This window comes from Athene cunicularia, assembly GCF_003259725.1.
Source record: "Athene cunicularia isolate RWA chromosome 5 unlocalized genomic scaffold, athCun1 chr5_part1, whole genome shotgun sequence".
Classification (NCBI taxonomy): domain Eukaryota; kingdom Metazoa; phylum Chordata; class Aves; order Strigiformes; family Strigidae; genus Athene; species Athene cunicularia.
Genome location: NW_020799101.1, coordinates 25,074,925 through 25,101,722, shown reverse-complemented (window position 1 = coordinate 25,101,722; position 26,798 = coordinate 25,074,925). Strand labels below are relative to the sequence as shown.

Genomic DNA, 26,798 nt, shown 5'->3' with positions numbered 1-26,798 from the left:
TGAGTTCACCAGACCCTCCCAGGGCAGCTCATGCCTTCTCATCTGCTGCCCCACCACCTTCTGAGTATGTTTCAGGGGAATACTGCAAAGGAACAGGGAACAGCCTTTGAAAAGAGGAAAACATGTTACTGAAAAGGAGGGCAGACATAGTGCTCTGTCAGGGAGCTGTTGGTAAGGCTAGGAGGTGTGTTGCCACTCTAAATGCTGATAACCTCAGGAATATGGTGGACTCACAAGTGCTGAGCATTGCCTCCAGTCTCCTGTCTTCTGCTGGTGAACAAACCTATGCATTAAAAGATTCCCCATCTTTAAAGCCATCGGTGTCTGCTTTTACTTGTACAATGCAAGCCATGGATTACTGCCTGCTGAAGCCCTGCACTGAGCCCAGCGACTCATCTGACAGGGCTGCTCTGTGCCCTGTATCTCTTCACACTTCCCAGGGGCTGAAACTGGGAAAAGGCTTTGTATCAGTAGCAGCCTTGGGCAAATAGGCTTGACGCCTGTCCCGGCAAGCCCTCAGCTGAGGAGGAAGCCATGCCACCCCAAGCAGTCTGTGAAAGCACAACACTATCAAAACAAGCAGCCAGTCATCCCGACAGTATCATCAGAGCTTGGTGGATGAAGAAAAAATTATTTTGCCTGATGCAAGGCAAATGCATAATCTTTTAAGGCAAGGCTGGAGGGTCAGTACTGAATCTGCTGCATGGCCTCCCCTAGATCCTATTAATCCTCTGGCATCCACTCTCTGGGTGACATTTCCCATCAGCTTGGCCAGGTTTTGCTGTTGCTGTTCTTTTCTTAAAAGGGTGTTTTGGTACATGAGACACTCAGGTTATCATCTGCTTGTCTCAGCTTTTAAAGCAGTGCCCTAGTAGCAGTGGTACTGCCTGCTTTTCACTCTGCTGTTTTCATCTCCCTGCTGGCTGATCAGGCAAGGTACGCTGTTCTGCATAGGCCTACTAGTAGGGCAATTTCAGTCAGGAAAAGGCATCCCTATGAAATTAATGTCCAAGCATCCAAAGAAGTGTTCTTTATCCTCTCCATTTGCCTGCTGCTCTCCTGAGAAAGCTTCCAAGAGGCTTCAAGCTTGTTTGTGTGTTCAGCAGAAGCTGTCTGTGTCCCTTGTTCCTTATGGTTTTTTGAAGATTTTTTTTTGCCTGTTGCTTTCCACTTTTTTCTTTTCTTTTTTTTTAATTCTCATTTTTCCACTTAGAGAGAAAAATTATTTATTGCATTGAGATGCGCTAATTAAAGCCATTTTCTGGTATTTGGTTACTGAAGTGTTTGATGTCTCTCTGACAAGACCATGAAATGCACGGAATGTCCACAGGGACAGAATTTGCTGAACACGGTGCTTTGTAAATGAGGGGACACAGTGTCGCAGCAGCTCATGAATATGAAACGCCCATGATGCTACCTCAGTGGACTTGGGAACACAGATGAATCCTGTCATGTGCTAAATGAGACCAATTTCTTTCACTTAACTTCATCTTCAATCAGACCTTCTTCCATTTGCCTGTTTAAAATTCCCCAAACGTGATGCAGAAGGTAACAGCATTCAGTAAAACAAAGTTTTGCAGCAGCAGAGATATTGTAATTATTTCAGTTTTACATTTTATGAGCAAGCATCTTAAACTAAAGTTAGTTTCATTCTTATGACTACTTAGTGGCAGAGGACTGCCAGCTCCAGAAGCCACTACCCTCTTTTGTGTTCTCTGGATATGGTGGTGTGTGGGCAGGGAGGGCAGCATGGTCCCCACTGCAAGAATGTCCATTCTGAACTGGCCTTTGAAATGCTCACCCAGCTGGGGGAAGCAAATCAGACTACACATGAGATGGAGTAATTTTTTTGAGTGTCAGTATGTTGGCTCAGGAGACTCTTAAAGCAGCTCAAGGAGAAAGTGGCAACCACACTGCTGACTAACTGCAGGCCTGACTTAGGACATGATTGCTAGATCCAGCTCTGCCACAGATTTATTGCCTGACCTTGAACAGCTTCTGTCTTTCCCCACTTACGTGCTGTCTTGTCTGTAAGAGAGCCTTGGGGTTAGGACCAGATCTTAGTATGAGCTTGCAGGATTTTAAGGGACCCAGCTTTCAGGTGTTGGTACTAAAGCAAAAATTAGCTCTGCCTGAGAGGGGAAGTGTAACTCACCAATGTGTAGGAGTGACTGGGTGTTAAGGTGGTGCAGGTTCTTCTACCTCCTGCTTGTTGCTTTCTCTGGTTTTCTTCCTCAGCTCTCAGTCAGTAAGTTATTTGCCAGGAGGTAAAAAAGGTGATGGTTACTGTATGTACTCTAATATGAATGCATGAAGTCCTCCTTTGTTTATGACTTGAAAAACCGCTGTTCCTTGCTTATTGTTTGGCTATCTGCATGTAGCATGGGTTACTCTTGGTTTTTCCCCCTCTATCTTTTCCTCTTATCATCCACACATTTCTGCCTTATGCTACTCGTCTCTAGCCATAACTTAGTCATGAAGCTGTTTTTGTGTAGGACCTAGCTCAGTCCCTCTATTGTAATAAAATTGCTATTCTTACTTATATGCTGGGATTTAGATGTTCTGAGATAATGTTTGGTGCAGTATAACACCCCTATTAGTCAACATTTGATACTGGTGTCTCCTACCCCACCATAACTTCTGCAAGGATACACTCATTTTGGCTTCATTCTTTGTTGACTCTTGTTCACTATCATCTGGGAGATGGAGGGGAGTTTGCATTCATCACCTAGCATTTGGTGCTTAGTCAGCATTTCACATCTCTACCATGAGCAGTTTCTAAAGCAAATATCTTGTTTCTTTATGGGCTGAGAAATCCATGGGGAAAGACTTCCTGTTACTCTGTTCCTGGTCATTTTGAGCCATAAAGAGAAGCCTCCTACATTCCTCTTTTAAGGTCACTGCATGCACTGAGTTTATGTTCTCCCCTCCATCTTCTGTTGCATACAGTAATTTCTGCTGCTTGTAAAACACTACCTGATGTGTGTGTCTACCTATTTTCTCCTCTCTTCAGCTAAAATGAAAGCAGGATGCTCACTCTCAGGGGGAGAGTGAGTGTCATTTTTAGGAGCACTTACTCTGGGAATGATATCTGCCATATGAAATGGAGATTCAGAGGAGTTCTATCTGGGGGAGGATGGTTGAGGGAGGTGTCATAGGTAACAGTACTTAGCAGCACAGTGTTCAGAGGCCAGCTGGGAGACCAAGGTTGGTAAGGTGATTTGTACTCAATTTGTTCCCCCTTTTCAGTATTTTTTTAACAGTAACTCAACTTTTAATGTTTCTTACTATTAGTATCATATCAGTTTGTTCTGATTTCAAGGTCTTCAGGAAAGGATGTGAAAGTGGGAGAAAAACAGCTGAAGCTGTAAGATTTTCACGTTGCTTCTGAGATTTGCCTATTTTGATTAAAATTGGTTGATATTAAAGACAATATGGAAGCTGCTCTCCAAAATGCATCCAAGTTATACAAAAAAGCACCCTCAAAACATATAACTGGACTGCAGAGAATAATCTTTTGTTTCCAGGTTTTGAAACTACCCCTTCTACTCAGCTGCAAAATGTTTTCTTTTTGTAATGCACAGGCCACTTGTTCACTTCATTGCAGTGACCTGTTATCTGTGAAGGTGTCCTCTTTTGCACACAGGCAGCTCCTTAGCATGTAGGTACATTCTTCAGCAATTTCTAAGGTTTACCTATATGGGCACTGAATTCAGACATGAGAGCCTGGACAGTAAAGTATGTGTCAAAATTCTGCAGCAAAAACATAGGCTTATGGAAAATGATCTGAAGCCCCCGCATTGAACAGGAGGGGAAAAAATTTGGGTCACAGAAGCAAAGCACACAGAGTAAGAGTTTGTAATATAACCTTGTCATTGGAAAAATCTGCAGTGCAAGGCTGGTAGAACATGGTCCTATGAACATTTCTGGATATATTAATGGTACATGTAAGTAGCCTCACTACAGCTAAGGGGAATATTAGAAGCAGAGCATATGCCTGCAGTCCTGCAGCACAATAGCCCATGTACTTCTAGCCCTGCAGTTGACACAGTGCCATGACTTGGCTGTGTTACCAGAGCTTTCTGGAGAATAAGATCTGAGTCCTAAGAAGAGCAACAGAAACAATTAGGGGGCTGGAGACTGAGTGAGGGGAAAGGTTGACTCCTTGATGATAGAGTGAGAACTGAGACACTTTGCAAACTGTACAGAGAGAGAGAAGGGAAAGGGGTTGTGGAGAGAGAGGTGGCACCATGGGAATTGGCAGAGGGAAGAGGAAATTCTGAGTAATGAGCGAAATAAAGACCCAAATATTTCAGGGCTGATTTGCCACTGATAACAGATAGCCTGAGGAACTGATATTTTCTTATAATTTGTGACATTTTTGTTCTGTTTCCTGTCAGTCTCTGGCAGTCCTAAAGGGCCTTGCTTCTGCCTAGCAATGGACAAATCATCTGCACTTTGCAGTAAGAATAAGCATGCACTGGCCTTTGTTGGAGGGGCTGGCAGGAGCCCCCAGAGCGTTTCCAGCTCTTCTGTCTGAAATAATTTCAAAGTGTCTATAAAATATAGGAGCCTTGAATTTCTTTTGGAAAGAATTTCTATGTGATTGCCTGGATTTTTCTAATACAGAGTAGACGTAGCACTCTGCAAGGGGTTTGGGAATCTCTCCATGGAATTCAATGGCAGTGAGATAAAATCAGCACTGAAGAATCCAGCAGTCTTCAGGAACCTGCAAAATGGGAGGAACATCACTGATGTGGGCCTTAAGTTTATAGTTTTTTTTCTAGTACAAAAAGAAATCAGTGAAAGCAGAGGAAGAGGAGGAGACCCCAGAAATAGCTGCCAAAATGAGCACTGAGTGAAGAAATTCAGCTAGCTGCAAACACCTTTCACATTTCTCCTGTCAAGAGAGGACAGGGATATGACTTTCTCCTGCTACAGGGAGTGCTGTTCCATGGGTGAGGGCAGCTCTGTTCACAGGTAGTTCTTAATTTAGTTGTGTTTGGTGAGCAACATTCATAGTCTCCTGCTGAAAAGAATAAATTAGCTCAGGAGAGATTAGACTTTCTCATTCCCATGCTTGTTTGTCTGCACTTAACAGGGCACCTATGTACCTTCATTCCTCCCCTTGGACCAGTCTCACCACTCTGTTCCTTCCTTGGTCTTTGTTGCTTATTTACAGGGACTTTCTCCCATATCATCACCAAGCAGGCTTTACCAGCTGCCTCCACAGGTCAGTCTGTCCGTGGAGATGCTTTTGTCCCGTAACTGCATTTTGCTACAAGTTTTAGCAAGAGCTGGGAGGCCTACAGTGAAGAGCCAACGATACTACTGTGTATTGTCTCTACAAGCAGAGCAGGGAGAGATCTGCCCCAAAGGCCCAGTGATGCACTGGTAAGGCATTTCTTGCACATGCCTCCTCCATCTAAGGGACAGCCTGGGGGCCTGGGGTCTGTTGTTGCAGTTTCCCTTTAAATGTTCTGGGGAAGTTTGCTGTAGTTGGAGAGCTCTGCAGGCACCTGCTCCTTGGGTGGCTGGGGAGCCAGAAGGCACAGCTCTGCTGAGGCCAGCCAAGCTGTCACTGCCTTTTGCTGTGGCCAGGCTCTCAAGGCAGCCCCTGTCCCGCTCAACCTTCCACCAGGCAGTCAATTAGCGAGAAATCCCACTGTGTGGCCAGCTCCGAACGGCTACCGTGCCAAAGCCCAGGCTGACCCATGCCCTGCTGCAGCTGGGCGAGGGCTGCCTCGCACCCCGCTGGCCGGTGAGCCAGGGATGTGCAGTGGACATTGAGCGGGAGAGGGCAGCTGAGAGCCTGCGAAGCTCTGACAGGCGGCTGGACAAGGGGCTCTTCAGGAAGACCCTGCCCAGAGCCCCAAGTGCCATAGGTGGGAACATCTCTCCAGCTCCTGAATATTCATCTCAGCTTGGGGCAGCAAAATGGGGCAAAGCCAGGCCCAGCCACCTGCTGCCATCCAGCAGTAGCATGGCCACGCTGACAACAGCCAGGAGCAGCCTGCTTGCTCCGGTGCCAAAGGAGCCAGCTCTGCCCATACGCTGTGCGAGGGAAACCTCTTCCCAGAGCCAAACCACCAGCTTCTCCACAGTCTGAGGGCTCAGGGTCTCTGGAGAGCTTTTGTGGCCTTGAGCCTTTAAAGGAGCCCTGTGCCAGTGTACTCTGTCCTTGCTTTGTACCTCCAGCTACTTTCCCATTTCTTCCCTCTCCCTTTTTCTCTCTCCATTTCTAACTGTTTACAGCACTTTGTTGCATCAAAACCCATGCAGTGTTCTCAGAGCTTTGGTCCTTTAGTAGGATTCAGTGTACACCATGTTCTTCCTCCTTTCTCCCCTTATTTTGTCTCTAGCATCCTATTTAGTGGTGTAGCTGTAGTCCTTGTGCTGGGAGTACCCAGTGACCCAGACATCAGCCATTCCACAGTCACACTGGAAATCATGAAAATGTTTATGACATTAGAACTAGATGCATCTTCCCTAGTCTTTGAATCTTCTAGACTGCCAGCATTTTCTTCCTCAGCTATCAGGAAGGTCACAGGCCTCTGCACAGCCTGAGACCCCACCAGTAGTTCCTTCAACATGAAGTTTTACATGGCTTCTCTCAGTTTCTGTCCCACATTTCATTTCTAACAGTCTAAGTGACTGGCGGCTGACCTGAGCAAATGATAACACATAAGAAGCAAATTCTTGCCAGTCTTAGGATGATGGCAAGTAAGCAGCGGGGTTTAGTGCAGCTGGCTTCTTTCAGCTTCAAGGTTGTGTTCAAATGCATGGTCCATGGCCTATGGAGTCCTGCCCAGTCCAAATCTGCTTCTTTTGCAAGATTTCTTTTGACCCCAAGCTTCAATGGTTTATTGCATTGTTTTAATATTAAACAATATATTTTTAATCATTGCTAAACAACTCTCTTGTGTTTTCCTGTAATAATAAACAGGCTGTTTCATATCTGTGAAGCAAAGGAACCTTTGTCTCTAGTGAGAGGAGAGCACAACACTCCCCACTTACTGCTGCTGCTTTCTCTTGTTGCAGACATTCCTGTGATCCCTGACTTGGAGGAGGTCCAGGAGGAAGATATGGCCATGCAAGTGGCAGCTCCCCCCAGGTAAAAGCACTGCCAGGTGCTCTTGAGGCTCTCATCAGCAGTGCAAAATGGCTGGTGAAATTAAACTCCACCTTATCTCATGCTCGCTGGATGTCAGCAGCAGTGCCATTCAGCAGGATTTGGTGCTGTGCATTGTGGCAGCAGGGCTCCAAGCTGAACAGTGCAAACTTCTTGTTTCCTGTTACACAGAGAAAGCAATTACTGCATATTCTCTCCATATATAAAAAACCTATATAACATGTTTGATGTTGCAAAATCAAACTCTAAAGGAACTGCTTGATTTAAGGTTGCCTGTATAACACCAGATGCCTCCAGTACACATGCATTATCACACACACTTTGATTATGTGTGGTCATAGGTTGCTTTGCCCTCCACAGGATATCCTTCACTTACTCAAGTGCCTAGTTAATTTGCAAAGTACAATCCTGTTGCTTGAAGGTGTTATCAGAGTAGTCTTGGGGTTAGCTCAATGGAGACCAGCAAGTTTTTTAAAAAATGAAGTTTCTGGGGTTTTATCTTAAACCTATCAGGAAAGTCTTCTTTGTTGGGCCTATTGCCAAGATCACAGACTGGGATTTCTGTTGACCCTTATTTGGAGGGGTGGGATATCTTACTGCTGACCACAGATGCCTCTCTCACAAGTATGGAGTAGTTATTGTAATTAAATAATGGTTAACAAAAATAAATGACAATTTATAGTAGTAAATTCAAAATCACTTCATCTCTTACCAGAGTTAATTTCTGTGTTTTCTCTCTTTTTTTGTAGTCCCATCTGTTCCTCCTGTATCCATAGTCTTCCTGCAACAGAAAAGACAAGTGATTTTCTTGGAGAAACACAAAAGAAATTAGAGGTCTTTTCTATAGTATTGCATAACCTGTGAAGGGTAGCATGGCATGACAGTATATTACCCACCTATGCCATGTTTCTCTTTGAAGGCTACATTTTAAGAAATGGTATTTGATAGCTGTGACTCAGCTCAGACACAGAAATCATGAAGTCCCTACTGTTCTGTAGCTTGTATGGTAGGGTGCTCAGAGCCTGCTTTGCTATGGCACTGGGGCTGTTTGAATGTTCACTGTGTTCCTGTTTTCTGTCTGGTCCTTGCAGGTAGACTGTGGATCTTCTCTCCAGCATGCTGGCTTCTCTGAGGGAGACCATGATTTTTCCACATCCTGTTTTTATGCATGTGCACAACAGATTTGTCAATGACTGTTCATTTGTTGAATGAAATATGCTTCCGCCTGGGGACATCCATCTCAAGAGTCCACATGGGTGATGTGGACACTTGAAATAGGTGTCGCCAGGCTACCGTTCATGACACTCTTTTGCTCAGATGCACTTCCACACTTACCCAGGCTTGTACTTTGACCCTTTCTGGTTGCAGCGTGCAGGTGAACCGAGTGCTGACCTACCATGATCTGGACAAAGACCTAATGAAGTATGCTGCCTTTCAGACTTTGGTAAGTGGATGTTGCTATGGAGTGACTCAATCCCTCTCCTTTCAGGTTCCCATTGTCCTCCACAGTGATACCCAGTGCATAAAATACACAGTCCTGTCATCCAAACAACTTGCAGGCTTCCTGCAGCGTTCCTCTCTGCAGTGTGGCTTTCGTGATGGTTTGTGTCTGTAAATAGTCTGGGTATGGTATCTGCTGCTCAGATGAAGCTTCCACTGTTCTGGACAAAGTATATGTCACTTATGAGGCAAATATGCCTATCTCTAGCAAGACCTACCTAGTGAAACAATGCTGTCCACTTTTTCACTGTCCGTAAGATGGTGACTCTATGTGTGTGTTCATAGGATGGAGAGGTTGACCTGAAGCTTCTTACCAAAGTTTTGGCTCCAGAGCATGAACTACGAGAGGTGAGTCTTGGAATATCAACAAGGCAGAAGCTTCTTGTGTGTCTCATACTATACTTGGAAAGTAAACATTTGTCAATGGGGTGGAGGAAAGAGGTGAGGAGGAGCTTGTCCAAACTGATGGAGATTGGATTTCCCCAGCAGATTATTTTAAAGATATATAATCTGTGTGAGATTATGGCATCACTATGATTGGCCTCCTTCAGTATGAAAGAGCTAGTAAAGAAAATGTGAAGGACCTGGCACTGCCACAGATCCCTGCAGAAACAGTGCTGTGTTGTGTACTGTCTTTGGTAGCCACCATGAGCTCCAGGTGGTGGTACAGGGTGGTACAGAGAAACAAAGGCAGAAAGCATTTGGGGTTTGTGCAGAGGGATGTTTTAAAGCAGGACAGAGCAACCTCAACACAACTGGGCAGGCAGGAGCTCAGGACTTAGAGGATTTCTGCAGCTCAGAATTGCAGATGCCTCAGCAGAAGTACAGAAGGGTGGAAGATTTTTATGGCTCCTCTTTATGCCTTGCCAGGGAATATCTAAGGTTAACAAGTATCAAAATAATCTGTCCTTTATGGAATTTTGGAACATGAATAATTCTGTCAACATCTTTAAATTGTAGCAGGGATTCACATTTCATTCTGACTAGGATTTCTGTTATAGCCAACTGAATCTGGGACTTCCCTGGCCAGGGCAGTTGCCATTTAGTTTCTCTCTTTCTTTGCTGTTCATCCTGAGTATTTGGCATTGTTCAGAGACCTTTGGGTATCACTAACATTTCAGCATGTTTTTCTTTTTCCTCTTGGTAGGATGATGTCATCTGGGATTGGGACCATCTCTTCACAGAGGTGTCCTCAGAACTAGTGACTGAGTGGGACCTGGGACATTCTGAGAGAGAGGACCACCTCAGTCTGCCTTAGAGCACCGGCACACCAGACATATACATGCATAGCTGTAAATAGTTTAGCACTTTCATTTTATATTCACTTGTTTGTATTAGAGGATTTATTTCAGACATGAAAATAAATAGGACCTTGCTTCATAGGAAAACTGGCTCAGGAGAAGTTTTTAGTATTTTGTAATAAGAATCTTTATTCAGAAAAGAGATTAAGAATTCTCAACACAATAAATTATTTACTTATGAACAGTCACTTCCACCTCACTAGCACCTTTACAGATCACTGCAATGGTTGATCTTTCCTCTACGGAAATGCAGCCTCTAAATTGGACCATCTTACAATGGAGTGTGGTTTTTGGTGATGGCTATCAGTGAAACTTAGGCTGATAGGATTTGTTTGCCTAGGACATCAAGATTACCTTCCTCCTCACAACAGATGCTGTAAGTTGTCAGGATATCCATTTTACATTTCATCCAGCAGCCTCCAGCCATCCCCTGCTAGTTTAACCTCTCTCCTGGAACGTTACCTCTGTATTGACTGAGAGGAAGCGGCATCACTTATTAAACTGCCAACACCACTTCTTACAGCACCTCTTTTTTCCCTTGAGATTTTCTGGCTAAATTCTGACCAGGCCTAACCCTGCTTAGCTTTTGCAATCAGATGAGATCACAGCCTGAACGGAGATAGCTTCAGGCAATAGGTAGTTTGCAAAGAAAATACTGTTTATTCCATGAATCTGAAAGAGTGGAGCCTGCTGCTCTGAAACAAGGTAACTCCCTGGTGGGTGTCTCCTTGGAACCAAGTTATCCACTCTTACTGTAATCTAAAGAAAAACCCATTTAGCTGTTAATGCCTTGTCCCCATAGAATCATGGTCATTATTTGCAGGAAACAGTAACATTACTTCTAAGCCAATGTCCTTCAAAACCTTGTTCCATTGGAGAATCTTGCACCATACTTGTGAGGAGCAGTGCAGGTGCTGGGAGGAAGGCTTGCTGTACTGTTTTTCTTAGCTTGTTTGGTCAGTCTAATAGAGCACTGCATCCCCACTCTTATGGGGTTATATGACAGCAGGACAGGTCATATAACTCACTGTGAATTTAGTAGTCTGCAAAATTTCAGATCAGAGTTGATATGCCACACAATTCTAGCAACAAGAGAGAACCAATTGTGTCTAACTCTGGGGCCACCAAAACAAGGCAGGGAGTCGTCTGTCTAAAGGAGACACTAAGGTTTTTTACAACCAAGAAATCTTCCCTATAGAAAGCTAGGTGAGACAGAAGCTTGAGAGGCCAGTGTATGGAGGGTAATTACGAAGTCTTTCTCTGAGCAGAGAAACCTGTTTTGGTATGAACAGAAACTTCCTAGCTGAGATAGCATCTGTTTTTCTGTGACACCTATGGTTCTTGGACAAAGAGAATTTAGAATGCTTCCCACATTCCAGGTAAAAAAATAAATTAACTTCAGCAAACTGAAATAGTTTAGTAAATCAGACAAACCTAACAAGCCAGTCTGAGAGGAAGAGAAGGATGGGATGGGACATGGATTTGCTCAGTTCATCTCTCAGAGATCACAGAGAAAGCAGAGGCACTCAATTTCCTCTGAGTTGCAAACTGTAGGACCATCTAGTGTGGATTCTCTTGCTTCTTGATCTGAGGCTCTAATCCACACTGCTCCTATAAGATGCTTGCCTGGTATCACCTTATTCAGTAGTATCTACTTCAAGCGAGACTGGCTTCTTTGAAGTATGAAGCAAACAACTTTCTGTACCCTGAGAAAGGACTAACTTTGGTGGTTGCAGGAGCAGCCCAAACCAGACTGCAAGTACCCCCACTGCAGCTTGGGTCTCTGCACCATGTCCCTACTAGCAAAGTAACTGTTTTCCTACTATGATGCTGCACTCGCCTCCTGTTTATCAAGGAGGAGGGCAGGAAAACAACACGAGCAGAGAAAGAAAGGAACGTTGAGAGCCCACCCTTCAGTCACTGTTGCAAAGCATAGGAGGCCTTGCACTTTTGGGTCACCTCATAAAACCAGGCAGTCACCCAGTGCAAATCAACCAATTTTCAATGACCACAAAAGCCAAGGTCCAAGGGACAAGAGTGGCTGAGCTATGAATCCAGCATCTCTGGCCACCCAGCCTGAGGTATGGTGTGTGATATGTGAAATATTATGTGTTGCATTTTCTTTAAGAGCTTGGGGAGGTGGCATTGCTGGCCATGTGGAACATTAAGAGGGGGTAACTAAGCAGTAGTTAGGACTGTAGCCACTGAGTGCTCCATGCAAGAGTCGTGGCAAGGCGATTGCTCCTCTAGCAGCTATATGCTGCACCAACAATCCTGGGCTGTCTCCAGGAATGCGGGTAGAGCCATCTTCTGCCTCCAAGAGCTGCTCTGATCATCCTGGGCGGGCAGAACACTCCTGTCTGGCTGCTCTCCCAACAGGGAGGAATGAGAAGTGCTGGGCTGTGCAGTGGTGCTCAGCCCCTCAGAGGCCACAGGGGCCCTTCAGGAGTCAAGAGGAAGATGAAAGCACCCCCTTGAAAACAAGAGCAGGAGGGATATCAGACCCTGGAGGTCCTCCTGGAGACGTTGAGGTAGGATTGGGGGAGGGCTTGGGGAGGGCTATTTGAGGCAGGTTGTGGGGAGAAGGGGGCCAAAGCAAGAGGGTTTTGTGGGAGAGGCAGGGTAGGAGCAAGGAGGTTGCATGATTTGGGAACAGAGTATGCATAAAATTTGGAGGGGATTGAGGCCAGAGCAGGTGCTGGTGGGGAGCCAGGAGAGAACAGAGCACAGGAAGAGCATAGTGGGAGTTGAATAAGGCCTTTGCTGGTGAACTGTGGTCATGTTATGCTGGACAAGCAGCTCTAAAGCTGCATAAAATCTCCCAGAGGAGTGTGCTTGGGGCTGGGTGATGTTGGCTACCCACCTCTGGCTTGAGGCTCTAGGCAGGGATGGAGTGGGAGGGCTGGATGGAGTGGGAGGCAAGTGTGTGTGAGCCAGGCCTGTGCCCACTCTGGGACCTTGGGAGCCCAGCAAATACCCAGGCAGAGTTCGAGAGTAGGGCTTGAAAAAAATCACAACCTCATCTGTTTTAAGGTGTGAAGGGGTGGCTTTGATCATTTAGCCTGGCCTGCTATAATACAGGCCAAGGTAGAGTCCAGTGAGATGTGGCTGAGCTTTGCCTGCCTTTCTAAAAGGCAGACATTATATTTGAAGGTCTTCCCTGGTTAGTTTTTCTAACAGATAATTGCCCTTATGTTTCAAAATCTACTTTATTTCTAGACTCAGTTTTTGAGTTTCATCTTCAGTTCCCTGTGCCTGCTTATGCTTTCACCTTCCCAGTTAAGCCATGCTGTCATATTTTCTCCTTGCTTCAGTATTTATGTGCACTGTGATCAAGTTGTCTCTTTAATTTCCTTCAATAAACTTAATAGACTGAGAGTTGTTTCCCTGTCTTTTCAATTCCTTCCCCAGCTGGAGGAGGGGAGGAGAGTGTCTGGCTCCTGGCCTTCCTCCAGCAAACTATTCCCACCCAGCTTCCTCCCACAGTTGTGTTTTGGTTGCAGTGCTGGGAAGGTGACTGACACCTATTGCTTCTCTCTCAAGTCCTGGTGCTGTTAGAGGAGAACCTGTTCCTGTTACTCTCCTTGCTAAAAAGAAATAATGAGATGTTTTTACATGCCCAGTCCAGTTCTTGGCTTGAGGTGATGCACCAGTGTGTATTGGCTGTGACAGAGCTGCCTCAGGAACCTGCACTTGTGAAAAGTCCCATGGAAAGAGCATGCAAAGGAAGAAATGGCAAGTGTAATTTTTTTCTTGTAGACTGCAAAGATGTAGCTCTGGTTGGTCCTCAGGTGAGGTGAGAAGTGAGGAGCAGTTCTCAGAACAGCGCAGCCAGCTCCTGGAACTCAGATCAGCTCTCTGGGCTGTGCCTAGCCAAGGAACAGAGCAGTAATCCCTTCACATCTCCACAGACCTATATCACAGAGGGGTAAAGTGAGGTGCAGTGGTGTGCCTGGGGCCACACAGCAAATCTGTGGCAGCAGAATCAGAGTTAGAAAAAAGGAACCTCAAGTGCCTGATTAAAACATGGCTTTCATATACCTGCTGAGTGTTTCCCATCTTCAGTTTGAAGGTGGCTGTTCAATGTAGACAGTTGTGTCCTGCTTGCTCTTTGTTCTCTGTTCGTACATTGCTGAGGGAGAGCTGCAAATCTGTTGAAGCGTGTGTTGTCGGTGAGCTGATCTGGGGTGTTTGCCCAGAGATTTGCTGGGATTCTGGATGAGTGTAAATATCTACCCACAGATAGCCTCTTGTAGGCTCAGGGCTCAATAGGCTACCCCAGGCAAGTGGTGAGCCTCATCACAGACAAGGTAAAAGAAGTGCACAAAGGAAAAATTAAATGTAGGTCCTATCAGTTTTAGAAATGTCTAGTTTTGCTTATAATAGTAAATACAATATTTATAGGCTTTCTTGGTGGATTATAGACTTTCTTGGTGGAGATGTTTTACTAGAGTACAGTTTGTTGGTAGTGTGGGAATATTGGGGCAGAGACAGCATACACAGTGATGGAAAAAAAAACTGTAGGAAAAAAAGCCAGACCCAGCAACTTTCCATTAAAGAGCCTGCCTGCCAGCCAGGAGCCTCTTAAAGGGACTGTGGCTGGCTGTTTTATTAAGTGTGACAAAGTGATGGGAGGTGGGGGGGAGCTTCTATGTTAATAAGTTGGAAAGGCACCACCATTCCTCTCTCTGGAGCGTCTCAGGGAAGGTGGAATTAATTCATGGCATATGCTCCCGGCATCTGCTGTGGTGACCCAGAGTGGCGGGAGCGCAGTGCCACTCAGCGCGAGCCAGAGCCTGTATTCCCTGCTCCTCTCTCAGGCCTTGCTCGCTGGCCTGCCCCCACCACAGCCAGGAGCTGTATCCAGCTAGTACAGGTGGGTGCACTGTGTTGTTTCCATGCTGCAGCGATCTTTGCCTGTGCTTCATGCTCTGAATGTGAGCTTTCCATTTTGGGACGGGGGACCCAGAGTCAGTCCTCCAATGGCTGTGCTTTCTTCAGCCACATCTTTCCACCTTTTTGGACAACTGCCTGGGATATGGGTCACTTCCCTGGCCTGGAGAGCTGACGGAGCCAGGAAAGTCTGGAGCAGTGGGTGATCCCCAGACAGGGCGAGATGCCCCACACTGCTTCTGTGCTCTCCCAGCAACTGCCCCATACCTCAGCAGCTTCTCCCACTTGCGATCCTTTTCAGAATGTGGCATCCCAGTCCCAGGCTGTGCTGAGACTGTGCAGTGCTGAGTGGGGGCCAAGGCAGGGCCCCAGCTGTGGGGCACCATGAGGGATCCACGATCTGCTGCCCTGGTGAGACCAGTCCTCCCAGGGCCATGCTTTATTTGGGGGGACGACCCACACTCTTGTGTCCACAGCCTGGGAAGCATCCTGATTGATTCAGTCATGAATGCTGCATGACATGGACGTCCAGAGCTCCTGAGCCCATTAATCTCTCTGCCATGGTCCCTGGGGAGATGAAACCTTTCCTCCTAGTGCCCTGCTACCCGAGTCTGCCCCAGCAGGCTGCTCTGCGCAGACCTCGCTGGGGCCGGAGCAGCTCTGGGCCACGGGCCCTCTTATCAGGCTCCATCTCCTGTCACTTTCAGGACCACTTCATTATCCTTTTATTAGCCTTCTTCTCCTGCTTATCATTATTAATAATCACGCTGGATCGGTTGGAGTGCTGACAGCTGCCCCTTGTCTATTCTTTCTGTCTATTTTAATCCTGCCTGCTTATCTGGAATAAACCTGATCCTTTTTCTTTTAATTAAAGAAATTTGGTCAGCCAGCCCCTCCTCCACGCAGAGGGGACTGATCTCACTAGTGATATGTGGAAAGCAGGAAAAGGGGCAGATTACTGGGTGACAGTGTTTTCCACAGCCCAAAGATATGGGATTTTGGAGTAGAGGCTGGAAGAGATTAAGGCACATGTGTGTGGAGGACAGCACTGGGGCACTCCGAGATGCTTGGTTTGGGTTCTCTGTGTCTGACGCAGCATATTAGTGCAGGGCTGTGCAACTAAGTCTACTGCAGGCAAGAGGCACCACTGCACCAGCGCAAGACAGGCAGAGGAGGCCTGTTCACCCCTCTCTGTTTAGCACAGGAGGCAATAGCAATGCCAGGCTCAGAGCCTGTGTGGGTGGCACTGCCGAGGCTCCTGGGATCACTGCAGCTCCTACCGGGGCTAAAGGACTTTGCTTCTCAGCATTTTCTAATGTTGCCAAGTGATGCAAGTGCTGGGCTTCACAGTGATGCTCCTGCTTTGTGCTCCCACAGGCATTGCTTCCTGGGGCCACAGATCTCGTTCTGGTCTCTTAAAAATGACTTGCCGGGCAGTTCGCTTGAGCTGAAATATTTGTGTTGTCGGAAGGGACAGGTCACTCGAGGAAGAGCTGTGCAAATAGGTTGCGGGAAAATTGTTGTGCTAATTCACACTTTTATGAACCCATAAACTCAAATCTGCATTCATTGCAATCTGTAAAGTGACTGGAGTGTGGGCTGAAATGCTTAGAAAGTGTTAATCAAGGGTCCGTAACAAAGCAAAATGCTTTGAAGTGCAGCAGCAGGAGCTTGGTCGTAAGCAGCAGGAGTATTCAACCTTAGCGCTAAAAATGCATATTATTTGGTTCCCAAACGGTTCATTTCAGATGCACAAGTTGCAGCGTTGACTGAATGCGTATGTACCCTCTGCTACAGAATATGGCAACTGGCTCAGATTTGTAGGGCTGTTTCACCCCTGAGAGGCTGCGAGCCCAGGAAGGCTATAGGGCAGAACTTCCTGATGCTCAAGTGAGAGTGTAGCTCTGAAATCCTGTCAAGCAGAGCCACGCTGGCGTCTGTCCCTGTGCTTCTGTTGCTTTTGAGCATTTCAGCTGACTGGGATGAACGTTAACCTGCAGTTCAGATGTTGGTGAGGGAGCTGCTACAAAACAAATCCATGTGCGTGGCTTAGCAGATCCTTTAGAAACATGTGATTCTGTAACAATCACAGGCAAGAATTGTCCATGGTGACATTCATGCTGTTGCTTCCATGTGAAATGTCCTGCTGCTCACAGAAAATCTTTTCATCATTACTTAATGTTGAACAAAATGTTTGAAAGATGAGAAAATGCAGGGTTCACTTGCCTAAACTGACACACTAATAACTGTTCAGAGCTTTTATTATCTGACCCTGTTCCTTCAGCAAAATCACCTCTCCTTCAGATCCAAGTAAGCAAAATTCTCAGGATAGTTTTTGGCCCTGAGAAATGATGAGGGACGCTGTTTTTGGTTTTGTGGGACATTTTGAATCAGCCAAAATGATGGACTTGCAGCCCACGTGATAGGCTGAAGTCTTGCTTTGATCGTTATCCTGATCAGCAGAACTACCCACAAGGCCAGAAAAGTACTTTGGGAAATTGCCCAAGAATTTGGTCCAAGTCAAGCAACCTTCTCAGTGCTTCGAGCTCCAAAGCCAAACGAGTTAAGCTTGTGGCTCCCTGTGGCCTGTGAGGTTATGTGTACAGATGGCTGAATGGCTTGGTGAATCAACCTGCTAAATAAATGGGTGATAATAGCTCAGGCTATTATAGCTATACCTGAGCGCACTCAAAGCTAGTCCAGATAGCAAACTCCACCTAACCCAGAGGGATGAGAAGCAGCCTGGATTTGCCCAGTGGAGTGCTGTGGGTCCTCTTCTTTAGGGATCTGAGCTAGTTCTTCCAAAGCCATCTCTGGTATTGCCCCTCGGTACTGCTCTGTGCTCCATAGAGATGCTCTTAATTCCATGGCTTTCAAACCCATGGTGCCCAAGACTTCAGACCCTGTGTGTTCCTGTGTGAAGGGGATTGCATGGTATTTGTTTCATACACAGGTACCAGAGTCATGGGCTGATAATGGAAGTTCTCCAGGGTCCCGTGGTAAGACTGTGACACAGCTAGGAACTGAATCCAGCCCCTCCGAGCATCCATCCAATGCTGCAGCCACATTAGTTCACTGACTAACTGAAATGATGAACAAGGCCAGTATATTTGTTTATTTTGATTTCCAACCAAAAGCTGGTTTCAGGCTCCTTCCAGATTTTCAGAAACACAAGGTGAAACTTTATAGTTTCTATACAATACACCTTCCCCAGGAACAGCACAGCACACTGCCCACCTGGTAGTAACCCTGCTGAGACAGAAAACTATAATCATCTCCTGCAAAAATGGCTTCCTGCCATAAGCCAGCTCCCCGCGTCCTGGAAATAGTCAGGGGAAGGGATGGGTTAGTGCCAAACTGTTTTCAAGTGCAAACTCTGGAAGTCTGAATCAGATAGGGCTCTTCAGCCTGCTGATGTCTCTCTCTACAGAGTTCCCAAAATCCAGCTCTTTTACTGAGCTCAGAGAAGAGGAGAAATCTTCTCCATGCTGAGAGATGCAAAGGCCGTTCAGAATGGCTTTGGTAAGTCACATAATACCCCACTGCTTTAAGATTAACCAAGCAAATGTGGGGATTTTTCCCTTTTTTAAAGTCACATGATGGTCAAGAGCCTTTAACAATAATGTGGACCCTGTCTGTCCTAGGGCCTGTAGGCTCTTGTCACAGGGTACCCCAGCCCCAACACACTTAGTTCTTAATTGAGTGTGATTGGTTGCAGCACAGTCTGTGATGGCTTCTTGTGACATGACAGGCACAGAGAGCACTTTGTAAGATGCCTATGACTTGCATGACGTGTAGTTGAGTATGACCAGTTTGGACAATAATGTTTAGTATAGGCAACAGTCACATTAGGCAAACAGACCTGGAACATGTGTGGAGGTCTAAAACGTCTCGCCTTGACTTCTCAGATAAATGGGGTTTTTGCTTACATAAAGTGGGTGTGTATCTGGGTCATACTGCATACACGTGTTTCTTTGGCTGGAGGTGTCTCTATGCCATATAGAGCATACCTATATCTCACCAGTTGAGAGCATTCTGTCCTGTTGGGCCCAGGGATCTGTTTGTCTATCTGTACAACGTGCACATGCACCAGTGATGGCTGAGGTTGGAAGTATTTATGGCAATTAAAATGTTTTGCCTGGAAGCTGTTTTGGGGCTTTTTTGAAGTGAGGATTTTCAGACTTCAAGGTGTTAACAGCCCCTCTAAACGGTTTTGTTTTTTAATTGCAGCAAATGACTGTGGAGCCATTAAACATTCTCTTCTCTGCAGTTGTTTCTAAGCCCTTTCAGTCCTTCTTCTATTTATTCTGTTTAATTCAGTCAGGTAGCTTCGGGGCAGTGAAGATCAATACTTTACTTTGATAGAAAAGAGTCAGGTTTGAAACATAGAGATAAAACTGACACATTTTGTATAAATTTAATTAAAAATGCACCTTTAGTGGCTTGTTGCAAGCACAAAGCCAGCCCTCCATCTAGCTATCTCTCTGTCTCACTCTCTGTTTCTCTCTTCCTTTCTTGTTCCTAACAGGAAGATCTCTGAATCTGCCTCACCAACAAAGCACCTCGTTTTATGATTTTTGTCTTGAAAGTTTAGCACTGAGGGAGCAGGATGGAAGGGATGTGAAATTCTAAACAGACCTTCTGCTCTCTCCCTGGTCCCATTCCTTTTGGTGGTGGCGGCTGGGGGGACGGAGAAGGAGCCTGCTCCCCAGTGGGGGAAGGAGGAGGATGAGGCAAAATAATTTTTTTTTTTTTTAAACCCAGCAGATTGGACACCCTGGGGCACTTTCCATTTGGATCTGTAGCTTTCCTCCACTGCCACCCCCCTCTTCTTGCTTTGTTAAACTGAGAATTATTTTTCTGACTACATGTGCATCCCGGATCCCACTAGGATAGTGCTGGCCACAAGGCAGTGTCTTTATTCTCTCTTTCTTTTTTCCTCCCCTGCCCCCCCTCATTTCTTCCCTCTCCCTCTTTCCCTAACCCTGCTGCCAGTGGGGACATTTGTCTTGTGTTTTATAATCTGGCCCCTTCACCCCCTTCCCCTGCATGTCTCTCTCTCTCTCTTTCTCAATCCTGTTTGGCTCGGTTCATTTTTCACTTGAGTGCCTTTCCTCCCAGACTCCCCTCTGCTCTGGCCTCCCTCTGCTCAACACCAATAAAACATGCACAACACAGGTAGAACAAGGTGCCAGGGCTCAGCGTGACAAACGGCTCATACACCACTCAATAACCATTGCTGTAAATTGCCCCTTCCTCACCCTCTGCCAGCTCCCAGAGACAGACGGTGGCTCAGTCAACCCCATGCAAAATGTGCTGCCCCACCACAGGATGGGATGGGGAAAACCCATGGGAGTTTGGACGCCGGCCACTGCTGGGGCAGAGACCTTCCAGCACTGTCATTTGGGGTTGTGACATTTACTGTCCCCATTTTACTCCCCGGTGGGGCCATGCGGCCTAAGGGACCCCAGGGAGTTTTTGGAAAATGGGGGTTGGGCAGCAAGGGGGTGCCTTCCTGGCCTACAAGCCACCTATTTAAGTAATATTTTTTGGCCAAGAGTCTCAAGACTCGTTCCATCCATGCAAGCTCTGGAAGGGTGTTAAAGGGTAAGGATGACAGTGTCTTCCCAAGGGTCCCTCTGTTCCCAGGTGACAGAGCTGGGCTTGCAGCTCTGGCCAGGTACCACATCGCCTCTGAGAGCTGGGACCTCCACAGCTGATGTTCCCCATGCCCGCGCCAACCCAGCCAAGGCACATCAGACACCTTACCCCTTGCTGCTGAGCACGGGATAAAGCATCTCTGCCTGATGGGGAGGCTTGGCATTGCTGGGCTGCCCCAGCCTCACACTCACCCTGCAAGTGTCGCTGCAGTGCTCACATGGGCTTGGTGCTGTGTACTCGTGTCCGAACAAACATACAGTTGAGAGAAGTAAAGCACCGCCTGAGAAAAAATAAACCAGATGTCAAGGAACAGGCAAGAGGAAAAAGAGCAGACTGGGTAACAAAATAAATGTGAACAACACCTCTCACCAGCCAACAGCACCTGCAATCAGCTTCTTCCTAGGTGTGCAGAAACTCCATTGAGAGCAGTGGCATTAAAGAGGTGGAAAATGGTTGGTAAGTTATGGATGGTGTGGGAAAAGGGAACGATAGGGGACAAAGAGGAGGCAGGACAGAAAGGAAGGAAAGGGTCTGGAAGATGAGAATAAGCTTCAGGCTCACATGCACGCAAGATGAGCCTGTGGAGGAGGCTGAAGGACAAGGAGGCACAGTCACGTATACTGATGAAGCAGCAGCAAAAACTAACGTGGATGATGGGGCAGAAGAGAGGTGGTGTCTGTCTCCCTGGCCGTGGGCCTGGGTGACCCTGGGGACATGTGTGTGGCTGTCGGTGAGTCAGCACACAGGCAGTGCCCCAGCTTGAGGCAGAGCAGGGTCTCTCGGATATAGCTGCAGAGAGCGATGTGCAGCGGCTGCACAGAAATGTACTCTTTGAATTCCATTGTGTTTGACTTTAGCTGTCAAAACTGCAGTCGCTGTGAATTTTGCTTGAGAACCAGAGGATGCTGTGCGGGTGGAGCTGCTGGTTTTGTGACAAGGTGCAAAACTGGGTCCATGCCCCACAAATTTCAGGTGTCGTCAACCCCTCTTGTTGCATATGTGTATGTCTCCTGTTACCACTTTCATTTGGCTCTGGGATTCATCACCTCTCCCTGTGTTAATTTGTGCCAGTAATATATGTAGCATTTCCTACCTTCGTACTTACAGGAGGCTGCATTTCAGCTGCAAGTGGATTGAGTGTATTTTGTAAATTGTTAATTAGTGCTTTAGCTTGCCAGTGCAAAAGGAAAACACTCATCTTTGCATTGCCCGGTGCCCAGCCCATACTGGCCTCTCTGCTCTGCAGTTCAGGCTGCTTGGGTTTACCAGCAGTAAAAGCAGACAGCTTCTTGCTAAGATAAGGCATGACGGGGTTAACTCTGTCAGTCTGTCTGCATAATATCAGCTGGAACATCAGTTAAAGTCCTTCTGAGCTGTTGGTGGAGGTGAGCAGGAGGGCTGGTTTCTCAGGGACCCTACCGCCAAGGAGCGTGTGTGGCGTGCGGCGCACTTCTGCAGACGACAACTCCCGTGTCTTCTGCCTTTAATCACGGCAAATAAAAGTTTCTAAACAGGCAGAAGATGCCAGGCTTTTGTGTTCTGCCACCGGAGCTGCCTCTGCGCCGCCGTCAGTACTGGTAATTGCAGACAGAAGCCGCTTTGTGTTAAAATGGCATCAGTAATTGAAACGGAATTCAGAATCAGGACCCCGCAGGCACCGCTCCGCGAAGAAGAAATAAAGATCGTTTGGGTCACATCTTTTGTAATTTGCGTTTAATAATCGTACCAGGAGGTACATACAAAGGGAGAGGAGACATGAGACGCAGCCCACTCCCCCTCCTCGCATGCTCTGCCTCGCAGCCTTCCCGCGGAGCTGGGGGAGCCTGGTAGGGACCCCGCACCCCGCTTGGCTGGGCCGAGGTGGTGGGAGGGAGGGCTGCCAGCTCCCTAGCGCGGCAGCTCAGGGCTGCTTGAGAGGCCGAGCCATACTGCATGCTGCCAGCCAGAAGGAGAGAACGACTCCCTGGGTTTGTGTTAAACTGGATGCTCAAGTTCTGGTTTTATGGTTAGACTGGGGATTTATGAGCCCAGGTGCTGGGTCTTGCTCAGTGGGTCTGGCTAAGTCCTGAGCATCAGAGAGCACTCCACTGATTCGCAGCTTCTGAGTTTCTCTTTGAAATGGGCTCCCTTTGGTATCCTTTGATGGGCTTCTGTGGTTATGCCTATACAAGTATGTTCAAGCAACCTCAAACTGAATGGCATGGCTCATGCTGAAATGTCCCAGACCTCTTCCATCACAGAGCAAAGAGGCCTCCTCTGTTCTGCTTTTGGGGGGCAGTGTGTCAGCTGCTCTTATAGCGTCCAAAGCATGCTCACAGGTCTCTGCTCCGAAGACTGTATCAGCCAATACAGGGCTGCCTTGTTCCCCTTAGCCCAAGGAGCTAAACTTGTCAGGTACCTCCCCTGTAATCTCTGGGATGACCAAGACCTATGACACAGCATCTAGCATATGTGAAACAAGAAGATCTGGTTCTATGCTCATATAGTCTGCTGACCTGCCCTGTGATTTCCCCTAGCTTTGCCTGTGTTGAGCCCTGCCATAGTGCAAAAATAACCCGAATTTCTTCTTCACTAAACCACACACACACACACTTTTATTTCTTACACTGAACTCAACCACATCAAATGCATGCCTAAGGAATGGCATTATCCATTCATATATTCCACGCTGGTCTTTCTAAAGGAGTGACATATTGGGAGCCACTCTAAATCCAGATGAGGTGGATATGGATGTGAGCAGGACCCATCCATTCCATCCTTGAATTGTGTGTCCTTTACCCCAGACTTCAAGTACATTTTGGGCAACAAACTCAGCCCTGGTTACCTTCACTGGAGTGTCATGTCCCGTCTCATCTCTCACATGGAGTCATGTTAATCTCAGTGGAAAGGAGCACATGGTACTGCCTGGGTTTCTTTCACACAGTGCACAGTTTCTCTATCATTAGGCTTGACTCAGGGACAGGCTTCATTGTCACCTGTGGTCAGAATACAAAAGAGACATTGCCAATGTCCAGCAGCTCCCTTATGCTCTGTATTGATGCTGTAATGTCCCAGTTTCCCTTGCACACACACTCTGCATTTCTTCCTTAAACTGCTCCTGGCAGCTCACCATTTCACAGCTCTTGCCTATGGCCAGGAAGAGCATCATCTGTCAGCTACATCTGTAGCTGCCATCCTGCCTTCTCCCAGGGAGCCCAAAGGGTCCTTATCAGAAGGCCAGGACTGCAGTTGTGACAGGAGAAATTTAGGTTGGGGAGAGGTACCTTGGCTTCTTCTACTTTTAATTGCTATTACAAGGAAGAATCTTGTTAAATTTTAAGAGCAAATATCCTGATTTTTCTTTAACCTAGAGAGAGTAGTGATATGTGACTTGGTGTTCTCCTGCTCAAATGTTATCAGGAAGTACCCAGAAGTAAATACCCAGACACCTGAAGTCAGATGAGGGAAAGCATCTGAAAGGTAAAGAAAATTAGTTTCTCAAGTTTGTCCAAGCCCTGTACATGATGACACCCAACCTTTCCATTCTGCCTGAAAAACTGAGGATGCATTAGCCTTTGGGTGCAGCAGCAGAGCTGCTGAGGAGGTCCATAACTGGCTGAAGGGGTCCCTAAGAGGCACTGTGGATACTTTGTCCTTTTTTCTCCAAACCTTTGTCTCACCTTATGCATGGCAAAGACATAGCAGGCATCATCATGTTAATCCTGTTCCTTACCAACACTTCAGGAAATGATTGTGTCACAGCCTATGTCCTGCAAAGATACCCAGGGGAGCTGGATTGCTGCATGAGTGGCTTTCTGGCTAAGTGTGCATGTCCTGCAGTGCTTATCAGCCCTGCTGGGGTGCTGTGGCAATGCTCCTCTGCTCTCTCCCCTCCTTGGTTCAGTCCCAAATCCTTCTCCAGATCCTCAGTTCCAGTTTCAGCATCTCCATCCTCTTCCTCCATGGAGACCTAGGGATCTTAGATGGATGGTCATATGTTAGGTGATGGAGAGAAGAGAGCTCTCTTGAAGAAGAATTTAAATGAGACCTCCTAGCCTTGCCTTGCTTTAGTAACTCTCCTGGGGGGACATTTCTGTGGGCTTGCTGTTTGGCCCTCTGACAGCTGCATCTCCTTTATGCTGTGCCCCTTTTGCATGCTGCAGAAGATGTCATTGAGAGGAGGCCATAAAATTATCAGCAACATCCTCCTCTGATCTGTACATCTCTCTCACACATCCCTTCCACCACCACCGATCCTCACACAGTGATTTCACTTCCTGCATGCTATCCTGGGACCCCCATACACCCACACCTACACACACTCACACAGACGCACCAGGCTCTTATTTTCTCTGTTCCCTGGCCTTCCTTCCCTCCTCCCATCTGTTTGTTGAATAATTCCTGGCTAAGTAACTTTCTCTGCATAGCCCCCAGGCCGGGGCACAGGGACTTGCCCCCTCCTCTCCCCTGGCTGTCCGGGGGGCTTTTGAACATGTGTTTCTGGGAGGCAGACACCAGCTGGCTGGGCGACATTTGCATAGTCAGCTAAAAGCCCCTGAGCTGAGCTGGGGACGTCTGGAGGAGCCCATGGCAGGACAGAGGGAAGAGGGAAGAGCTGGTCAGCTCGAGGTCAGTTGGAACAGATTTCCAAATGAACGGACAGATGGCGAAAGGAGACCAGGAGTGGGGGGAGCATGCAAAGGCTTCTACATCAAATAAATAAATCACTAAATGCAGTAGGGGAGTAAGTGACCAACGTGCCTATGGGCATGGCAGTTACTGTGCTGCTTCCTTCAGAGCCCGTGGGGTGGATGGATGGGGTGAGCACAGGCTCGAATTGCTCTCAGTGCCAGGGAGGGGAGCAGGGTGTACCACGGACTCGGGAAGGGGCAGGGAGAGGGTGGGGCACTGTGGGGTCCCAGCGCTGTGAAGCAGCAACAGGGAGCTGGAGGCTCCCCACAGCCTCCTGCAGTGAGCCAGCGGGGCTCTGCTGCCAAACCTTCACCCAGGTGCCAGCGGGACCTGCTGTGGCGGTGAGGACAGACCCCTGGTTCAGCCAGCCACACTGTGCTTCCAAGGCATCACCCAGCTCTCTGGGTTTGGCACTGGAGTTTGTGCAGCCCAAGCACAGGGCACCCTTGTGGTACCAACCACCCATCCCTGCTGTTCTTCCCCGCTGTTTCGTGCACTTCTCCCTCCTCTCCATCTAATTTCATTGGACTGAAAATAATAAAGCAATGTGTACAGTTTTGCTCCTGCAAGGACATGTCTTTGCCATTCCAAAGTAACAGCAAAACATTATATTTATGAGCCCCTGTGCTGCCTTTGTGCTCTCTGCTGATCACTGTTCTGATCTGCTGCCTTGTTTCATGCTCTCCCATCTGCACAGCTCACTCCTCACGACAGAAAATACACTTTCTGTTCGATCCTGCAGCATCTTTTGGAGAGTGATGGAAAAAAGCACTGCCTTAGCACACGAATTGCCCAGGCAGAAGGAACTGACTTGACTCCCCAGTGATCAGGGTGGCCACAATCGAAGACTTTAGGAAAAAAAGGGCAAGAAATGCTGTAATGGACAATTAGGGGCTTAAGCTACCCAGAGCATACTGTTTTCCTCCTTCCAATCTGTTTAGTGGTCACCACATGCCCTCGACCACAAAGGTTCACAAATTACATGTTGTCTTTAAAATTCTGTCTGTGGTAACCGTGGGTGTTCCCCTAAACTGCATGAATGTCTGAGCCTCTTCTGGGCTTACAACCTCCACGCACCATCAACTAGCTCCTACAGGCTAGTTATGCACTACAGTAAAGTATTCTCATTAAAAGCCCCCCCCCCCCCTTTTTTTTTTTTTTTTTTTTTTTTTTGTTCTCCAGGAGAAGTGGAAATGCATTTGCAGAATAGGTGGGTTTTTACCTTTTTTGGGGGGTTGCCTTTTTTTCCTAATGCTGTTGCTTAGATGGTGCTAAATCCTTTCCTGAGGGATGTAAACACATGTTCCCTGTTGTAAGTGCAGGCATACAGATGTTCCAGGAGTGTATAAAGAAGGCTATTGCTAAGGGCCAGCTAGTGCAGAAGAGCAATTGCACATAAACTGCCTATGTGAATGATCCTACCCCATGTGAAGAATGTCTGTACATTAAGCAAAACTGTCAGGGTCCTTATGGCACCATAGGCTTTAATTGCCCTGAGTGGTCTCACCTGGGGGCCACCACCCACACCCTCTCCCTAGAGGCTCCATTTAAGCTCAGCCTGAGTCATTCGTTTCCTTCCTGGGCTTCGTTATAGGTCTGCAAGTCTCTGGTCCTCTCTGGTCTCATCTCCAGATGGGCCT

The 26,798-nt window shown here is 47.2% G+C and overlaps 1 protein-coding gene across 6 annotated transcripts in view; it reads left to right on the top strand.

The window, feature by feature from the left end:
* The window catches only part of IFT43 (intraflagellar transport 43), a 44,505-nt gene extending 34,485 nt beyond the window's left edge, over positions 1-10,020 (top strand). For all 6 annotated transcript variants that reach the window (XM_026849353.1, XM_026849349.1, XM_026849348.1 and 3 more), the window contains 4 exons: positions 7,042-7,114; positions 8,501-8,576; positions 8,918-8,980; positions 9,780-10,020. In XM_026849353.1, coding sequence (XP_026705154.1) covers positions 7,042-7,114; positions 8,501-8,576; positions 8,918-8,980; positions 9,780-9,890 — 323 coding nt within the window. In that variant the 3' untranslated portion in view covers positions 9,891-10,020. The remainder of the gene's footprint in view (positions 1-7,041; positions 7,115-8,500; positions 8,577-8,917; positions 8,981-9,779) is intronic.
* The last annotated feature ends 16,778 nt before the right edge of the window (positions 10,021-26,798 follow it).